The sequence below is a fragment of the Rutilus rutilus genome (assembly GCF_951802725.1).
Source record: "Rutilus rutilus genome assembly, chromosome: 6".
Lineage (NCBI taxonomy): Eukaryota > Metazoa > Chordata > Actinopteri > Cypriniformes > Leuciscidae > Rutilus > Rutilus rutilus.
In genome coordinates this window covers 2,230,929-2,251,167 of record NC_140214.1, presented here as the reverse complement: position 1 = coordinate 2,251,167, position 20,239 = coordinate 2,230,929, and the positions used below count along the sequence as shown (strand labels likewise).

General features: G+C 44.1%; 1 protein-coding gene across 1 annotated transcript in view; it reads right to left on the bottom strand.

Annotated features, from left to right (window-relative positions):
• LOC311291445 (uncharacterized protein) overlaps positions 1-20,239 on the bottom strand; it is a gene marked incomplete at its 3' end in the record, with an annotated part of 217,044 nt that overhangs the window by 72,075 nt on the left and 124,730 nt on the right. The window contains exon 12 of the mRNA XM_084410480.1: positions 10,727-11,431. Coding sequence (XP_084266606.1) covers positions 10,727-11,431 — 705 coding nt within the window. The remainder of the gene's footprint in view (positions 1-10,726; positions 11,432-20,239) is intronic.

Here is a 20,239-nt window from a genome sequence, read left to right as displayed (position 1 = left end):
TTAATATATATTGATGGATTTTAACCTGGGTTACATATGGAATTGTGCAAAAGCATATCTCAGAGGTCGGATTATTTCATTCGCAAGTGCCAAGAAAAAAGAGAGAGTAGCTAAACAACAAGAATTAGAACACACTATTAAAAACTTAGAGAAACAACATAAACAAACCTCAAACCCAAAACAACTAAATAAAATAAAGGATGCGCGAAGAGAATACAATAGCTTAACCGCTGATAAGATCGAAGGCAATCTAAGATTTATTAACCAAAGATATTATGAACATGGCAATAGAGCTAGCAGATTGTTAGCAATTAGATTAAGATTCAAACATCGTACAAAAAATAAAATATAGTAGCTCTTTCTGTCCCCTTACTAAGCCTAATGAAATTGCAGAATCCTTTACAAAAATTCTGATACTTGCTCTGATGATAATATTCTGGCACCGTTCCTAAATAATATTAAATTGAATGAGTTAACAGAGACAATGGCAAAGGATCTGGATGAACCTATTAAAGAAAGTGAAATAATTGAGACAATCTCTACGTTAAAGAATAATAAAAGCCCAGGACCCGACGGATATATAAATTAATTCTATAAAAACTTTAAAGAACTAGTTTCTCAGCTCTTATTAAGAGCATATGATTATGCGCAGCAATCTGGTACAGTGGCGCCCTCGTGGAGGGATGCAACCATTGTTGTAATTCACAAAGAGGGCAAAGATCCTGCCGAATGTCAGTCATATCGGCCTATTTTATTGTTAAATAGTGATCTACGAATATTGACTGCCATTCTTGCCAAAAGGGTAAATAAACGAATTAGTCAAATTATACATCCGGACCAAACTGGATTTATCCCAGAGAGATATTATGGAGTTAACCTTCGTAGAGCGTTAAATATTATGAGCTATATACAAAGTCTACAGGTGCAAAGGCAGTATTCTTATCACTTGATTCTTATAAGGCATTTGATCGGGTATCTTATCCAAACTCTCAAAAGGTTTAAATTTGGCCCCAATTTCATAAAGTGGGTTCGAACACTCTACAAAAATCCACTCACCTCAGTGAGAGTTAACGGTTGTAGATCTGGATGCTTTACTCTAGAACGTGGATGCAGAAAAGGATGTCCATTGTCGCCCTTGCTGTTTGCTATCAGCATCGAACTCATTAGGTCAACTCATTAGGGATGACAGTGCAATTAAGGGAACTTTAATTGGAGAAGAGGAATATAAGTTGTCGTTATATGCCGATGATGTCCTACTTTTCCTAACAGAACCTGAGAAAACAATTCCATATTTAAAAAAGCTAATTCCCAAGTATGGGTACAACTCTGGATATAAAGTGAATATGGATAAAACTGAGGCCATAGATGTTAATGGTAAAATTTCAAAACAAATCCAAATTAAAAGCAGGTTCAAATGGCCCAAGAATGGGTTTAAATACCTGGGCATCTTTATTCCCTCCTCTTTGGACCAGTTATACGATACAAACTATAAAAAAGTGATTACAAATATTAGTGAAGATTTAAATCGTTGGACAGCTTTCCCTCTCTCTCTGATTGGCCGTGCTGAATCTATTTGTATGAATGTCCTGCCGAGATTACTCTATTTGTTTCAGATGTTACCCATAGAAGTGCCAAAATCTGTCTTTGATTTGCTTAATAAAATAATTTCTAAATTTGTTTGGCAAGGAAAACGGCCAAGAATAAGGCTTAAAATAATTCAATCACCTAAAACAAGTGGCACCAATTATTTCATGATGACACACTTAAATCATTCGAACAAATAAGAAATGAATTCACACTCCCAAGGTCTGAATTTTTTTTATATTTACAACTGAGACATTTCCTCACAATGCATAAGGATCTATAAATTATAAAAAAAAACCTCCCCAATAGAAGTTTATTTTAAAGAAATACAAATTGGACGTGCGGTCAAAAAAATTATTTCTAAAGGATTATGAAATCCCAGAAGACCCCATAATAGCTCTTCTAGGTGTGTGTCCAGAGGGCCTTGAGGGTAGAGCTAATTTTACACATTGCCAATTGTACAAATTTTATTGCAGCCATAAAGTGTATTACATGCAGATGGGTAACACCTGACCCTCCATCATACAATGCTTGAATTCAAAAAGTGTGGGAGTTGTACGAAATGGAACAAATCACATTTGCATTACGACTTCAGAAAACGGTCTTCTTAAAGAGGTGGGCCCCTGTAATGCCTTTAATACTCCAGTGATCATGAGTTATACTGTCATATCCACCCTGTGTGCATCTATGCCTTTCTCCATTCCTTTATTTTTATTTATTTATTTATTTAATTGTATTATTATTATCTTCCTCCCCCTATACTAGGTGTATTTGTTATTGTCAATATTGTGGAAACATAATGGACTAACATGTTAAAACCCAATGCCATACTGTATTGTATGTAATGCTGTGGTTCTAAATAAAAATATAAGTAAAAAAAAAAAAAAAAAAAAAACATTCTGCAAATTAACCTAAAACGCAATCCGTGACAAGCCATATGTATAAGCATAAACGACTATATGGAGAACAAAGCAAGCCCTAAGTGTCTTACAAAATGTATTTAGCTGTATAGATATGGAGCTTAAAATATGACAATATGATTTGAATTTGAATTGTGTAAATTTGAATTATTTACAACAAGTGAAATCTAACAAAATTGAATTTTAGGTGGTAGTTTAAATAGTTCTGAATTTGATTTTTTTTAAACGAATATTGAACATTTGAAATTTAACAAATTGAAATGTTTTTATGGCTGAATTTTATAGACATGTATTTTCAAACAGCTAGTTTTTTTTGTTCTGAATTCGTATACTGCAAATATTCAGTTTAAAAAAAATACAGATTCAAGTTTTCAAGATGAAGAAATTCGGAACTTCAAATTCAGTTTTCTAAAATTCAAGTTAAAAAAAAATTCAGATCTTACAGAAAGTAGGTCACAGGTCATCCACAGGGAAGAGTAAAGGATCTCAGATAAGTCGACCAGAGCATTTTGGCTGCAGTGCAGTAGCTTTCTGCCACAAACGCGGTGGTGGTTCAATAGAATCCGTGTATCTTTCGTTCAGTCGTTTTTTTAATTAATATTAAGAGTAGAAAAATGAGAAAACAGCTTGAGTATTAGATTTCTAATATTCTAGTAGCCTAATAATAGCTGCAGCAGTTGCACGGAGCTTACAAAACGCGTGTATTGCAACAATAGGCTACATTTAATTTTCTCATCAAACAACTAGACTAACGAATAGCTCGGTACAACAGAAGAGCCTAAAGGGGGTCGCACACCGGATGCGCAGCTCGGCGCCGCGCCGCGCAGCGCCACGTCTTTTAAATTCGAACACATTATTCTCTATGAGAGTACACACACCGGCGGCGCCTTTCGGCGTCTGTCCGCGGCGCCCAGCAACGGCTCAGGACCGTGTAGCGCCATTTACATAGTTTTATATTAAATTTACATTTATGTGTCTCAAATCGTAGTTAATGTATATACGGACATCACCATGTGCTGCAATATACATTTAGTTTTATATTTATTTACATAAATCAGAATATTGCTGATGCTAACGGATTTTCAGGTGAGAGTTGTCCTAGACGTGGCGCGGCGCGGCGCTGAGCGGCGCTGAGCTGCGCGTCCGGTGTGCGGCCCCCTTAAGGGCTTTTTCTCTGTGTAGACCAGCAGTTGGTCTGAATTTGTTATAACCTATTTCCGGACTGTATAGGCTAAGTCACGTTCTCTTTCAAGCATACGTTTCGGTGTCTCACTATGGGATACGCCCCTTCCGCGGATTCCACAGAAGTCCTATTACATTACGCCAGCCCCAATTGGCTGGCAGACATGACGCAGTGTCTGGGAGTGGCTACCCCACCCCTCAGTATAAGAGGAGCAGCACTGCGTCATTACGACATTCAAAAACCTCTTCTCGCTTCACACCAGAAGCCTACAAACTTCTACGAACCTCCGGACGAATTACTGGCCACCACGCCGTTTTTCGCCTGGCTCCTTCGATTAGCATTCCAGCCGATTGCAAGGATTGTTCGACACTACGATGGCTGCAGCAATGCAGACTATCCCGGCTAGTGAGGGAGATTCTGTGCGACTCTGTTCATGCGGGAACAAAATTTCATGCAAAGACACACACCAGGTCTGCTCTGCATGTCTCGGGCTGAAACATGCTCAATTGGCTATCGAGAATCCCGGTTCTTGTGAACACTGCGCACGCATCACCATGAAGAGCCTTCGTCGCAGACTAGCACGCCAAGCTAGCCTGTCTGGCATGGATCCCCTCATGACACCTAGCCCCGCGCCAGCTGCCACCCCGCAGGTATCCATCCCTGTAGAGCTGCCCACCACAGCAGCTCTATCCTGGAGTGAGCAGCTCGACGTGTGCATGCCTCTACCTACCGAACCCAGTCTGAGCTCGGACGAGGAAGAGGACGCGCTTAACTACGAGGGAGAGGAGCAATCGGACTTCCTTCTTTCCGAAGAGGAAGATTTCGAGGACTCACCATTCCTCACCTCCGCACAACCGGCACAGCTCCTCGCTGCGGCGGGATCCACGGAAGAGGCGGGCGGGCCACCACCCTCCCCGCTCGTGAGTGTTGATCTGCAAGATGTGTGCAAACGCGCTGCAGGGAAACTTAGTATTCCGTGGCCGACCGTGGTAGCAGAGACTGCAAAGTCTCGCTATGAGGGAAAGAGGCTGCCGAGTGCAAAACGAGCAGCACGGCAGCTCCTTCCTGTTTTCCCAGAGCTCCTCGAGGAGCTCGCAGCTACATGGAAGGACAAGCCGTTTACCAGCAAGATGCCAGTGCAGGGCGGCTCCGTTCTCGATGTGGAGGGGATGGAGAAGGAAGGCCTTCTCCGAATGCCCCCCATGGAGCCACTGGTTGCCGCGCACTTGCAACCGAAGCACACGGCGGCTGCAAATCCGACCTTGCCATCTAAAGCTGACCGTTTCCAGTCCAGCATGACGGAACGCGCTTATAAAGCAGTCGCGCTCTCTGCCAGGGCTATGAACGCGATCTCTCTGCTGACCGCATACCAAGCGGAGCTGCAGGACGAAGTGTCTACCACACCAGGTCAGACACACTGGGAAGAGATCTGTGTTGTCACGGATCTCTCTCTGCGTCTTCAGAGATGCACGGTTCAAGCTGCTGGGAAAGCCATGGCCACAATGGTTATCCAAGAGAGAGGGCGATGGCTTAATCTGGCTAATCTCTCTGACAGGGAAAAAGAAGCCATCCTGGATGCACCGGTCGTTCCAGAGGGCATTTTTGGCTCAGCTTTGACACTGATGCAAAAACGATGCGAAGAGAAAAAGAGGGACGACGAGGCTTTGCAACTCTGTATGCCGAGAAAGACACAGACTGCACCCCCTCCGCCACCCCGGCAGACCTTCGCGCAGGTTACGGCCCGCCCACCTCCCAGCTTTCGCATTCCGAAACGGCAGAGACCTATCGTGAGTGCAGCGGGTCCGAGTGGAGTGCAAGAGTGGCTGGCATAGGAAGAACTATCCGCCTTCAGCAGCTCAGACGGTCCAGCCAGCCCCTCAGCCTCATCCCCAGCCCCATCTTCAGGGAGCGAGGAGGAAGAAGGCAGTTTGACACGGTCTTCCCCAAGGGAGGGAGTCAACAGCCCCCCAGTTTGCTAGCTCCCGACCCTCAGTCGTTCAGCGTTCAACACATGACGAGTTCCTCGGTGCACAGATGTTCTGTGGGGAAAACAGCGCCCGGTTGGGCCGGGGGAAACAGAGCGGTGAAAAGGAAAAGACACGGTGCAGTGGTGCACACCCACCCACTAGTCACAAGCACTTTTCATGTTCAAAACTCAATAAAGTTTTCACTGTACCCCCAAAGAATGTTGCAAAACACATTTCCCCCAAAAATGTTGCAAAACATGTTCACAGAGCACATTATAACATCACCTCGGGGAGCGTTCGAGCCCTTAGAGGTGATGAGCCACACAGACTCTGTCCAAACTCTAAGTGTACACGCATGCGCAGTACAGACCACAAACTCGTTCATGACTCAGCCACACGATGGCGTCAGAACGCTACAAATAGACTACTGGCGAGAGTGCACACAGTCCCGCTGGGTATTAAAGACAATACAATTCGGGTACAGGCTGCAGTTTGCAAAATCCCCCCCGCACTTCAAAGGGATTATTCATTCTCAGGTGCGGGGAGAATTAAAGCACGTTCTTCAGGACGAGATAAACTCCCTGTTGAAGAAAAGGGCGATACGAGTGGTCCCACCCGAGGAAAGCCGCAGTGGGTTTTACTCGAGATACTTCCTAGTCCCAAAGAAAGGAACTCGTGCTCTTCGTCCCATATTAGATCTACGTGCTCTGAACAAATACCTAAGGAAGTACAAGTTCAGAATGCTCACTCATGCCACACTCCTAAATCTGGTGCGCCCGGGCGATTGGTTCACATCAATCGACCTGAAAGACGCATACTTTCACATAAACATATACCCACCACACAGGAAATTCCTGAGGTTTGCTTTCCTGGGAGTAACATACGAGTACCTGGTTTTACCATTCGGTATGTCTCTCAGCCCGAGAGTATTTATAAAATGTACAGAAGCGGCCCTGACCCCGCTCAGGGAAAGGGGCATTCGTCTCGCTACCTACATAGACGATTGGTTGGTGACAGCTCAGTCAAAGCAAGAAGCGAAAAATCACACAACTATGCTTCTGGAACACATTCAGAAACTGGGTTTAAAGTTAAACACCGAAAAGAGTGTTTTGACTCCCGCACAGTCCATAACATATCTGGGGCTGTTACTGGACTCCGTGACATTCAGAGCGCGACTGTCAGAGGACAGGGTGGGAAAATTCACCCTATGCCTGGCCGAGTTTCAGAGGGGGAAAACTGTTTCCTTCCGCACATGCCTCAGATTATTGGGTCTGATGGCCTCAGCCCTAATGGTTATTCCCTTAGGCAGACTATTTATGAGGGAATTTCAGCGCTGGGTAGCATCTCTGAGATTGGACCCACTAAGACACTCCCGAAGGAGAGTGAGAGTGACATCAGAGGCAGTCTTTGCACTGCGCCAGTGGAGATACCCAACCTTCTTGGTTCAGGGGGTTCCTATGGGTGTGGTTCAAACCAGAAAAGTCATAACGACGGACGCGTCGTTGTCCGGTTGGGGGGGCATTCACGAGGGCAGGATAGTGAATGGAAGATGGGGTCATCATCTGACCGATCTTCACATAAACTATCTGGAAATGCTGGCCGTGTTTCTAACGTTGAAGCATTTTCTTCCTTTTCTGAAAGGACATCATGTTCTTGTGAGAACGGACAACACCACAGTTGTGGCATATATAAATCGGCAGGGGGGCCTAAGATCACTTCCCTTACACACGCTGGCACGCAAACTGATTTTGTGGAGCCATGCCAATCTTTTATCCCTGAGAGCGACGCACGTACAGGGCGTTATGAACCAGGGTGCGGATCTGCTATCCAGGGGAAATCCACTCTACGGAGAGTGGAAATTGAACAAGGAAGTGGTCGAACAGATTTGGGAATTATACGGCAGAGCGACAGTGGACCTGTTTGCATCCCACGACAATGCTCAGTGTCCTCTGTTTTTCTCCCTGAAAGATCAGAGCGCGCCTCTGGGGATAGATGCGCTGGCACACGACTGGCCCCGCACTCTTCTGTATGCGTTCCCACCGATAGCTTTAATATCCCCAACACTCTACAGAGTGAGGGAGGAGGGACTAAAGATGATTTTAATAGCTCCGAGGTGGCCAGGGAAATACTGGCTGGCGGAGATCATACGTATGCTATACAAAGACCCGTGGTCTCTCCCGTTACGCAGAGATCTACTGTCACAGGCGGGGGGGGAAATCCTTCATCCCCATCCAGAACGCTTGGCACTATGGGCCTGGCCTGTGAGTGGTTAAATTTGAACACAACCGGTCTGTCTGACAATGTCATTAGAACTATACAGAATGCTAGAGCTTCGTCGACTAGGTCTCTCTACGACTGCAAATGGGGCGTGTTTGAGCGCTGGTGTGCGGCTAAGAATGAGATTCCTTTTCAATGCTCAGTGGCAATAGTTCTATCATTTCTACAGGATTTGATAGACCAAGGAAAAGCGTTTTCAACCGTTAAGGTGTATCTGGCCGCTATTTCTGCTTGTCACATAGGTTTTGATAGTAAGACCGTTGGGCAGCATCCTTTAGTGTGCAGGTTCATGAAGGGCGCGCGTCGCGTTTTGCCAGTTTCAAAACCGCTTTCCCCGTCATGGGATTTAGCACTGGTACTTGATGCGCTCTCAATGTCCCCGTTTGAGCCACTGGACAAGATTGATTTTAAAATAATGTCGTTTAAGACGGCGCTGCTGTTAGCTTTGGCTTCAGCGAAACGCGTAAGTGAGATTCATGCGCTTTCGGTGCATTCAGCATGTATGCAGTTCATGCCCGGGGATGCAGGGATAGTTTTGAAGCCTAATCCTGCATTTATGCCCAAGGTAGTTAATTCTGTCACTCCTTTTGAGCTAAAAGCTTTCTATCCACCACCCTTTGCTTCACCGAGACAGCAAAAGCTAAATGAGTTGTGCCCTGTGCGTGCTTTACGCATCTACATAGAAAGAACCAGAGGGTTCAGGGAGAGTGATCAGCTGTTCGTATCTTGGATGAAGCCAAGAATGGGGAAGCCGATTACTAAGCAGCGCTTGTCACACTGGATAGTGGAGGCGATTTCATTGGCATATTCCAGTAAGGGTCATTCGCCCCCGACTGGTTTACGTGCGCACTCAACACGGGGAATGTCAACTTCGTGGGCTTTCTTTAAAGGAGTCACGATACAGGATATTTGTAAAGCGGCGAGTTGGTCCTCACCGCATACGTTTGCAAGGTTTTATAAACTGGACGTTACAGCTCAAACTTTGGCGCATGCAGTTTTGAGCGTTGGAGTTGAGTCATGAAATGGGACTCATTCAGCCCTAGAGGTGGTGCTGTGGTTGGCAGGAGACTTCGAGGCAGGCTATCTGGCATTACGGGAGTTAGTATATCCCATAGTGAGACACCGAAAGAGAACAATAGGTTACTTGCGTAACCCCGGTTCTCTGATAGCATTAAGTGAGGTGTCTCACCAGATCCCCCTCCTTGCTGTGTGAAGCGAGGAAGAGGTGTGCTTGTTTTGAATGTCGTAATGATGCAGTGCTGCTCCTCTTATACTGAGGGGTGGGGTAGCCACTCCCAGACACTGCGTCATGTCTGCCAGCCAACTGGGGCTGGCGTAATGTAATAGGACTTCTGTGGAATCCGCGGAAGGGGCGTATCCCATAGTGAGACACCTCACTTAATGCTATCAGAGAACCGGGGTTACGCAAGTAACCTATTGTTTTATCATGAAACACGCTGTGATTTATTCCAAAGTGACTCGGGCATATATAATGCATTTAACGTTAAATAATCTAAATGTTGACTTTCAAAAGTAGGCGCGCCAAGAAGGCTATTCTCTGTATTTTGGTTCATTTTTGGTGAGCGCCAGAAAGATCTAAAGAGACAGAGACGCGCTAAAAATAATACATTTTACTGTTTCGGATGATGTCATATTATCTGCATGACTATAAATAACAGAGTATTAAGTTATTTCCCAGCAGTGGAACAAATCCAAGTGATGGCGCTCGCGCATCGCGCTCTCACACAACATAGTATCAGTTCTGGCGTTGCTTCATATCGCAGACTGCTCATTATCAAAATGAAACACAGTCAACCAAACATATAAAAAGTTATTCTGCCTAATTTAATTGGTCTGTTGTACAATATAAAGGGCAAGCTGTGCCGCACACAGTCCTACGTGTTATTCCAAACATTTCCCTTGCTGTGAAGACGCTGATTTAGCCTATACGTGTATTTTGGGACTCGACTGAAGTATGAAGCCTTCTTTATATTAATAGTTAGCATCCACATGTTACATTGCAAATATGAAAACTTTTGACTGAATGAGAGATGCGCGACCGTTTCGATTTAAATAAATTTGTTTAGGCTTGGCGTTTAAAATAGGCTAAATGTTGTTTGTAATAAAGGGCACAATATAGGCTATTTTTATAGTCTATGTAGCCTATTTTATTTTATTATACATGGCTACTTATTTTTCATTCTTGTTGTTTTCTGCATTCATTTGTCATACAGTAAGGGAAAGTAAAATAGGCAACACATAGCCTACATGTTAATAGTGTTTATCATGTAAATGTTGTATTTTATTTACAGGTCTTTTACACTATTGCTGAATAGGCTAATATTAAAATGTTTTTTTTTTTATGACACATTTCTCTCTCAACATGATCCGGTGTGACTTGCACTCATGTCATGTGCATGCGACTTATTTTCTGGCAAATACGGTCAGTTAAAAAATGTTGCTGTATTATTACAAAATGCATAGAGTGGAGACCATTTGGGCAAAAAACAAAAACAAAAAAAACATATTGTGTTCATTACCCCCACCCACATTTGGGCTTAATCACTGTTATTATTAGGAAATGTATTTAGGTGTAGACAAAATCAGTTATGTTTATTATAACTATTAATATAAATTTATCTTAATTGGGAATATCCATCTATCTATTGGGAATGTCTCTACAAATAGCGGTTAATGACAAGAAGTTCATTGCTATTATTGCTGTGAGTGTTACATTTTCATGATTTACTTAATATACTCAGTGTGTATCTGCACTATAAAGTATATGGACTCACTCATCTGTGATCTGATGTTTTCTCTCCTTTTTTGCATCCTCTTCATTCGTTCTTCTGCTCTCTCTTCCTCTGCTCTTCTTCTCTCTTTCATCTCCTGTAAAATCTTTCTGTCTATTTCAAAATGGCAGCCGTTGTTTTGTGCCACTGTCTCCTCAATCTTCTCCAGCAGCTCCTTGATCTGAGTGTCGTCACTCCTGTTGTGATTGTTGAGAACATGAAACCTGTTCCCACATTTGTCCAGAAGCTTCTGGAGATCCAGCCCTTCACTCTCAATGTGCCGCTCTATAGATGTGTCTAACAGAGAGTCTTCATGAGTGAACAGCACTATAGTGTGACTCCAGACTCTCTCACTGAGAAGATCCAGATGCTCCTGCAATGCTTCTCTCTCAGTCTCTTTAAATGTGTCGTCCACGTGTATGATCAGTAGTACAGCGTGTGGTCCTGGAGGACACAGAGACACACTGAGCAAAATCTCCTGTTTCAGTAACTCAGGACTCTTCTCTACAGGGAAATTCCTCTGCCATCCTGGAGCTTCAATGACAGTGATGTGTCTGTCTGCTACTTCTCCATGTCTCTTCACACACTGAGCAGATGTCTCCAAGTCAAACTCCTCTCTGCCCAGGATGGTGTTTCCAGCTGAACTCTTACCAGCTCCTCTATATCCCATCAACACAATCCTGAGCTCTGAGAGATGATGAGCGTCACCTGCAACAAAGACAGAACAAACACACTTAGGCTATCATGTTGTGTGTGCTTTCTGAACAGTTAACCAGAAACATCATCCATGGACCATGGTTAACTAAATTATGAAGAAATGAGAATTGTTTAATTTTCTCAATCAGGAGAAAACAAAAACAAAGAGATTACATTAAAACTCAGGGCTAAATAGCCATTTGTTGCAAAAATAACATGTTTTCAGTAATTCTATATCCTTTAAAAATATGCAACATGTAAAAATGCAAACTAAATTGAAGTAAATGAATAAATCTCTCTCTTGCGCGCACACACTCCTGACACATAATTGCACAGCCACGCACGTTAAAATACATGACTGTATTCTGCAAATAAACCTAAAACGCAATCCGTGACAAGCCATATGTATAAGCATAAACGACTATGGAGAACAAAAAGCAAGCTCTGTCTTACAAATAAATCTTAGCTAGACAAATATGAAAGTGAAAGCATTAGCGATGTCTCACAGAAACAGTAGGCTAAACACGTCGAGTTTAAAAAGTGATATTTACTATGAATTAACAAGGAAAAGACGATTAGTTTTGTAAAATAATAAATTCTTACTTAAGTCCATTTTCATTCACACTCTATTGATCCACCAGCAGTCTAGTCGTTTTTACTTGTAATGGACTTTCAAAGTGTGTTTGACGAGACTCACTTCCTGGCGCTTCAGAACAGCGACAAACATAAGGCGTGTTTAAAGCTGATGTTTAAGATTATATTCAAAACAGGATCTTTGCAGGAAGGGTGGGGGGAGGACGGAGCAATGTCTCACAGAACCAGAAGGTTTAACACGTCGAGTTTAATTAAAAGTCATATTTACTATGAATTAACAAGGAGAAGACGATTCATTTTTAAAATAATAAATGCTTAATTATGTAGCATCTGGACCAATCAGACACAAACAAATTATTCGTTATATTTAATGAATAATCCAGCAAACTCACTCACCCAACAAATGTCAATGAAACCTCCCCCAAAACTAACATCACAAATGAAGCTAACACACTGGCAAAAACATTAAGACTGATAAGAAGTTTTACGACCCCAAAAGGAAATTCCAGAGAGCTGTGACTCTCACTTAATTCTTGCTGAGGAGGAGAAATAAACCCTGTTAATCCTATATATTCTATGTATAACCACTTGAGAAATGTATAAACAAAAATAATTTTCCCTCTCATGATTTTCCTTTTATGTGGTTTGGCCTATGTATTCTTGTAAACTCTTTTGGGTTCATGTTTCAGACTTTGTGGCATGTTTAGTCTCTATAACCTATCTTCGTCCCCCATTTGTTAGTTTACATTACATTTTGCAAACTTTGTGACGCATTAGTATATCTTGAAGATTCTTTTTCTTAAACACCCAATGAAAGTACATATTCAAATGCCCTCCTAGAACACAAAGGGTCATAAAATCTCCCTCCAAAGCGAAAATTTCTTATTGGCTCACACACCTCCAGAGGGTGTGACATCTTCACGCTTTAAAAATCATTGATCACAAGATCACGTCTCTTACCTTTTAGTCATTATTGATTATTAATATTTCGTAGAGCTAATTTACTACACTTAAGTCCATTTACATTCACACTGTTGACTGTTTTAGTCATTGGAACGAAACCGTAGCCAAGTGACATCTAGTGTATACATCTATACCTGCCCGCGGGCGGGTATAGATGTATACACTAGATGTCGCCTTCGCTACTGCAGTTCATTGGAACGAAACCGTAGCCAAGGCGACATCTATTTATATATCTATACCCGCCCGCGCCGTCAGATCATTTGGACGTGTGCTGTGTTCAAGAGATAACAACGATATAAATACTGTTCGTTTTCTCACACAAACCGCTCGTTTCGTGTCTTAGGCCATCAATGTGTACTTACGATGGGGAATTGTTTAATTTGGACGATGGGGAATTGTTTTAATTTGGACTCTGTGCTTGTGTTTTGAGACAGTGACCATCGACCTGCATTATATGACTGACAGACAAGAACGGTTTGTCCTAAAAATATCAAAATTGAAACTACTGCGGAAACAAAGACACCTACATCTTGGATGCCCTTGAGGTAAGCTAAAACATATCAAAAATTAATTTCAAAGTGAACTATCCCTTTAAATAGCAAATGCATTTGTACCCATCTGTGGCCCATGGGCTGCTGGTCTGAAAATCAGGGTCATTGTTGGTGCATTGCTATTTTGAGGAACTGACTGAGACATTGACCAACTGAAACCTGGTCTAAAGTCAATGGCGCAATATTTTTTTGTTATTTAAAGAGTGTGTTAGTAAGATGAGACTATAGGCGGGTCCACACTTTGCTTATTACACACAGGGATGCGCAGCAGCACACTAACATGCCAAATAAAAATAAAAGGATTACAATGTAAAAGATTAATATTGTGTACATAAAGATCCAGCTTGTCCCGTAGATGGTCTCACTTTAACCTTTAATTTCGCGCACAAGCAGATCCATTTGCGCTCTGGAGAAGCGTTCAGTCTTTCTGTTTGCAAATTGACTCATGTAAATAGTGAATCCGCCTTGGCGCGAACGCAACTGGCTTTTAAAGGGCACCTATTATGCAAAATTCACTTTTACATGGTGTTTGAACATAAATGTGTGTTGGCAGTGTGTGAGCAAAACCACCCTAGAATGATAAAAATCCACCCAGTGTTTTTTTTACAATCTCAATAAATCATAAGCACTGTCTCAGAATGAGCTGTTCTAAGATTCGGTGCAATGTGACGTAGAATTGCACAAGCCCCACCGACGTGGTTTGATTGACACTGTGGTTACACCGCCCTCGGTGATCTGTACACCATCGCCATTGTTTCAACGACAGCCGGTAATGTCTCCTAAGAAATGTAGGTGTTCTGTTGTGGGATGTAAGAATGGACATAGTAGTCTTCACTGACATCAGAGCCACTGAAAACACAGCGGATGGATTTTATTTATGAAAAAAAGGCGCCACTTAAACTTCCTAAATACGTTTATGTTTCCGGGAATCATTTTCTGACTGACTGACTGTTTAGTGAACGAGAGGGTCAAAGTTAATCCTCAAGTGTGGATCGTTGCCTACTGTTCGCGATCCAACGTCACCTCCAGAAGAAGTAAGTGTATTTTATGATTTTTGAGCAAATAGTCATTTCAATAGATGTCAGCCAGTTCAACAACGAATGCGTCTAAAGCTATTTATTGTCGTCGTCATAGGATGTTTCAACAAACAACGTCAGACAGTTTTATGTCACGTATCATTTTTTGCAGCAATTACAAATTTAAATAAATTAATACCTGCTCTATCTCCATAGAAAGTATATAAATGTCTATCTCCCTGCAGCATTTGTTTTCTGGTTCTGTATAGCCATCTTCTCACATTTGCCACATAAGTACCTGTACGACAAGTAATGTCAACGTGACGCAACAGCACCCTTCGCATAAATATAATTTCGCTTGTACTTAGCAAACGTTATCACAGTATTTGTGTGTGTGTAGTTTCAAAAAATTGCGCGAACGTTATCACAATTTGTGTGTGTGTGTGTGTGTGTGTGTTGCACACTATGGTTGCACATCCATAATTGCAAAGGGGTCGCGATTAAAACTTTGTAAGTACATAATGTATCAAATAACCATTCCGAGACGTCTTGGTCCATTCTCATTCGTGTTTCTTCTGCCGGAGTCTCTTCATCATCTGGGTCCAGCAGGGCGGGGATATGCAGCTCATTTACATTTAAGGTGGTACACACCAAAACAGCTCTTTTTAACCCTCTGGGCTTCTTCGTAAAATAGTCACACTTAGCTTCCTCCCGCCCGAAAACGGGCGAAGCCTTAAAATTTTCCATCCATCCATCCATCTTCTACCGCTTATCCGGGGCCGGGTCGCAGGGGCAGCAGTCTAAGCAGGGATGCCCAGACTTCCCTCTCCCTAGACACTTCCTCCAGCTCTTCCGGGGGGACACCGAGGCGTTCCCAGGCCAGCCAGGATACATAGTCTCTCCAGCGTGTCCTAGGTCTTCCCCGGGGTCTCCTCCCGGTGGGACATGCCCGGAACACCTTCCCGGGAAGGCGTCCAGGAGGCATCCGGAAAAGATGCCCGAGCCACCTCAACTGACCCCTCTCGATGTGGAGGAGCAGCGGCTCTACTCTGAGCTCCTCCCGAGTGACCGAGCTTCTCACCCTATCTCTAAGGGATCGCCCAGCCACCCTGCGGAGAAAGCTCATTTCGGCCGCTTGTATCCGGGATCTTGTCCTTTCGGTCATGACCCACAGCTCATGACCATAGGTGAGAGTAGGAACGTAGATTGACTGGTAAATCGAGAGCTTCGCCTTGCGGCTCACTCGTGAACAAGACCCCAAGATACTTGAACTCCTCCACTTGAGGCAGGAGCTCTCCACCAACCTGAAGCGGGCAAACCACCCTTTTCCGACTGAGAAGCATGGCCTCGGATTTGGAGGTGCTGATTTTCATCCCAGCCGCTTCACACTCGGCTGCAAACCGTCCCAGTGCATGCTGGAGGTCCTGGTTTGATGAGGCCAACACGACAACATCATCCGCAAAGAGCAGAGATGAAATCGTGTGGTCCCCAAACCTGACCCCCTCCGGCCCCTGGCTGCGCCTAGAAATTCTGTCCATAAAAATTATGAACAGAACCGGCGACAAAGGGCAGCCCTGCCGGAGTCCAACACGCACCGGGAACAAGTCTGACTTACTGCTGGCAATACGAACCAAGCTCCTGCTCCGGTCGTACAGGGACCGGATAGCCCTTAACAAAGGGCCCCGGACCCCATACTCCCGGAGCACCCTCCACAGGCCGCCGCGAGGGACACAGTCGAATGCCTTCTCCAAATCCACAAAGCACATGTAGATTGGTTGGGCAAACTCCCATGAGCCCTCCAGCACCCTGTAGAGGGTATAGAGCTGGTCCAGTGTTCCACGACCGGGACGAAAACCACACTGTTCCTCCTGAATCCGAGGTTCTACTATCAGCCGGATTCTCCTCTCCAGTACTCTGGCATAGACTTTCCCAGGGAGGCTGAGAAGTGTGATCCCCCTATAGTTGGAGCACACCCTCCGATCCCCCTTCTTGAAAAGAGGGACCACCACCCCGGTCTGCCAGTCCAAAGGTACTGTCCCCGACCGCCACGCGATATTGCAGAGGCGTGTCAGCCAAGACAGCCCCACAACATCCAGAGACTTGAGGTACTCAGGGCGGATCTCATCCACCCCCGGTGCCTTGCCACCGAGGAGTTTCTTGACTACCTCGGTGACTTCAGCTTGGGTGATGGACGAGTCCGCCTCCGAGCCCTCAGCCTCTGCTTCCTCAATGGAAGACGTGACGGCGGGATTGAGGAGATCCTCGAAGTATTCCTTCCACCGTCCGGTGATATCCCCAGTCGAGGTCAACAGCTGCCCACCTCCACTGTAAACAGCGTTGGTAGGGCACTGCTTCCCCCTCCTGAGGCGCCGGACGGTTTGCCAGAATCTCTTCGAGGCCGACCGATAGTCCTTCTCCATGGCCTCACCGAACTCCTCCCAGGCCCGAGTTTTTGCCTCCACAACCACCCGGGCTGCAGTCCGCTTGGCCCGTCGGTACCCATCAGCTGCCTCAGGAGTCCCACAAGCCAGCCAGGCCCGATAGGACTCCTTCTTCAGCTTGACGGCATCCCTTACTTCCGGTGTCCACCACCGGGTTCGGGGATTGCCGCCTCGACAGGCACCGGAGACCTTACGGCCACAGCTCCGAGTGGCCGCGTTGACAATGGAGGTGGAGAACATGGTCCACTCGGACTCAATATCTCCAGACTCCCTCGGGATCTGGTCGAAGCTCTGCCGGAGGTGGGAGTTGAAGATCTCTCTGACAGGAGACTCGGCCAAACGTTCCCAACAGACCCTCACAGTACGTTTGGGTCTGCCGAGTCTGTCCAGCTTCCTCCCCCGCCATCGGATCCAACTGGTGATCAGTCGACAGCTCCGCCCCTCTCTTCACCCGAGTGTCCAAGACATACGGCCGGATATCGGATGAAACGACAACAAAGTCGATCATCGACCTCCGGCCTAGGGTGTCCTGGTGCCATGTGCACTGATGGACACCCTTATGCTTGAACATGGTGTTCGTTATGGACAAGCTGTAACTAGCACAGAAGTCCAATAACAGAACACCACTCGGGTTCAGATCAGGGGGGCCGTTCCTCCCAATCACGCCCCTCCAGGTGTCACTGTCGCTGCCCACGTGGGCGTTGAAGTCCCCCAGTAGAACGACGGAGTCCCCAGTTGGAGCACTTTCCAGCACCCCTCCCAGAGACTCCAAGAAGGCCGGGTACTCTGCACTGCCGTTCGGCCCGTAAGCACATACGACAGTGAGAGACCTATCCCTGACCCGAAGGCGTAGGGAAGCGACCCTCTCGTTCACCGGGGTGAACTCCAACACATGGCGGCTGAGCTGGGGGGCTATAAGCAAACCCACACCAGCCCGCCGCCTCTCACCATGGGCAACTCCAGAGTGGTGAAGAGTCCATCCTCTCTCGAGGAGTGTGGTTCCAGAGCCCAAGCCGTGCGTAGAGGTGATCCCAACTATCTCTAGTCGGAATCTCTGAACCTCACGCACAACCTCAGGCTCCTTCCCCGCCAGAGAGGTGACATTCCATGTCCCTAGAGCTAGATTCCGCGTCCAGGGATCGGGTTGTCTAGGCCCCCGCCTTCGACTGCCGCCCGATCCACTTAGCACCGGCCCCTTACGGTCCCTCCTGTAGGTGGTGGGTCCACGGGAGGGTGGCCCCACGTCACTCCTTCGGGCTGAGCCCGGCCGGACCCCTTGGGGGGAGGCCCGACCACCAGGCGCTCGCATACGAGCCCCAACCCCGGGCCTGGCTCCAGGGTGGGGCCCCGGCTGCGCCATACCGGGCGACGTCACGGTCCTCGTTTTTTTTGGCATCATAAGGGTTTTTGAAAAAAACTTAAAATTAAAACTTAAAAATTTTACTTTACTTTTTCCCAGGATAACCAATCAAATATATTTTTGTTCTATAATGTTTTCTGATTATTATTTAGAATTTTTTGAATTTTTTATGATACTTTGCATTAATTATATAATTTTTATGAGCTATTTTTTTCCATTAGAATTATTATATATATTTTTATTTTATTTATTTTATTTTATTTTTCAATAAATGCAACATTTCACATCAAAATAGAGTGCAGGCCTAAAAAAAAATTTTTTTCAAGTGAGAAGAGCGCCATCTAGTGGCTTCAAAATGTATTAATTTGTGTCATGTCCTATAAGCGCCTATAGGCGGCCTATAGCTTTTTTATTTATTTATTTGATTTATTCCCATTCGGAAATAATTTTTTTTATTACTAAGCAACCACTGAATGGAACAACACAAATTATATATCATTTTAAAGCTTAGGATCTCAGCTTTTTAATGCATCTAATTATTTATTAACTCCTAACGAGTGCTGAGTAATCCCTCTAAAACCGAGTGTACAGCGCCAGCAGGCGCCACCTAGCTGCGAAAATATTCTTTACCATATTTAAAAAAAATCTTGCCTTGATTGACACAAAGTTGATGTCATTTGAAAGCTTAGAGTCTGAACTTTACAGTGAATGTATCCACTTTGAAAAACTCTTAAGTATTGCTGAGTTATTTGCTGATAAATAGAATTTCTTTTTTTTCATAATCTATAAAATAATGTACTGTACTGCAATGTGTCAAAAATATCATACAGCTCATGAAACATTCACAGATCATTGAAAATGGCACTTCATTTTTTACAGCATATTATTACAATTAAAATGAGCCCAAAATTAACATAATCTATTGCTTTTATGACAAGATATTCTTCATGGAGAAAAAATTGCCCATGAGGGAGTGTCAAAGACTGTACAAAAAGGCTGTCTCTTTTCCAAATGCTGTAACTTTTGATTCCTTTGTCCAAAAATTATTATTTTTTTATCCAGATGCAGCTAACATGTAGGGGGACGTCACTAAAAAAGAATTTTCCTCCTACCTTATTTCCTTCCTGAGTTATTCCATGACAAATAAGAAAGATATGCAAAATCATAATAAAAATTATATATATATATATATATATATTGTCTTTTATCCGCTGTTTCTTGGCAGGACAATGTCCAAATGTAATGTAATTTATATTTTCAAAAAATTTAAAAAGAGTTCTTTCAAACGATACCTACCTTTAGACTCTCCTTGCTACAGTTTTGGAGTTATTATGATTATATAATTTTTATATAGTTTGGGGCAAAATTTGCTGTTTCAGTCTTACCAGTTCATTTCTCTCTGTGTGTGTGTTTGTGTGTGTGGGTGTGTGTGTGGGGGGGGAGGGTGTCTTATTTGCACTCTTGATGTTTTAGAGTGTCACCCCTTCATTGCTGTACACTTTTTTTCAGCACAGTGGCTGATCTGTAGCTTGTACCACCAAAAGTTTCTCTGAGGTTTCCTATTTTTTCGTATTTCCCATTAATTTCCTATGTCGCCCGTTTTCGGGCGGGAGGAAGCTAAGTGTGACTTTTTTTTTTACAACCCTTTAACATATCAGAATCATCTCCTTGATTTTTTTGTGTGTTCATATAGGTAATAAAACAAAAGTCACCAAGTTTCACCCCCATCCGATGAAGCAAAAAAATTAAACAATTCGAAACGTTCAAGTTTTCGCCCGTTTTCGGGCGAAGAAGCCCAGAGGGTTAAAACAGGCCCCAAAAATGACATTTTAAAATGGTTATAATAAATTAACTGTGGGGTATTTTGTGCTGAAACTTCACAAATACATTCTGGG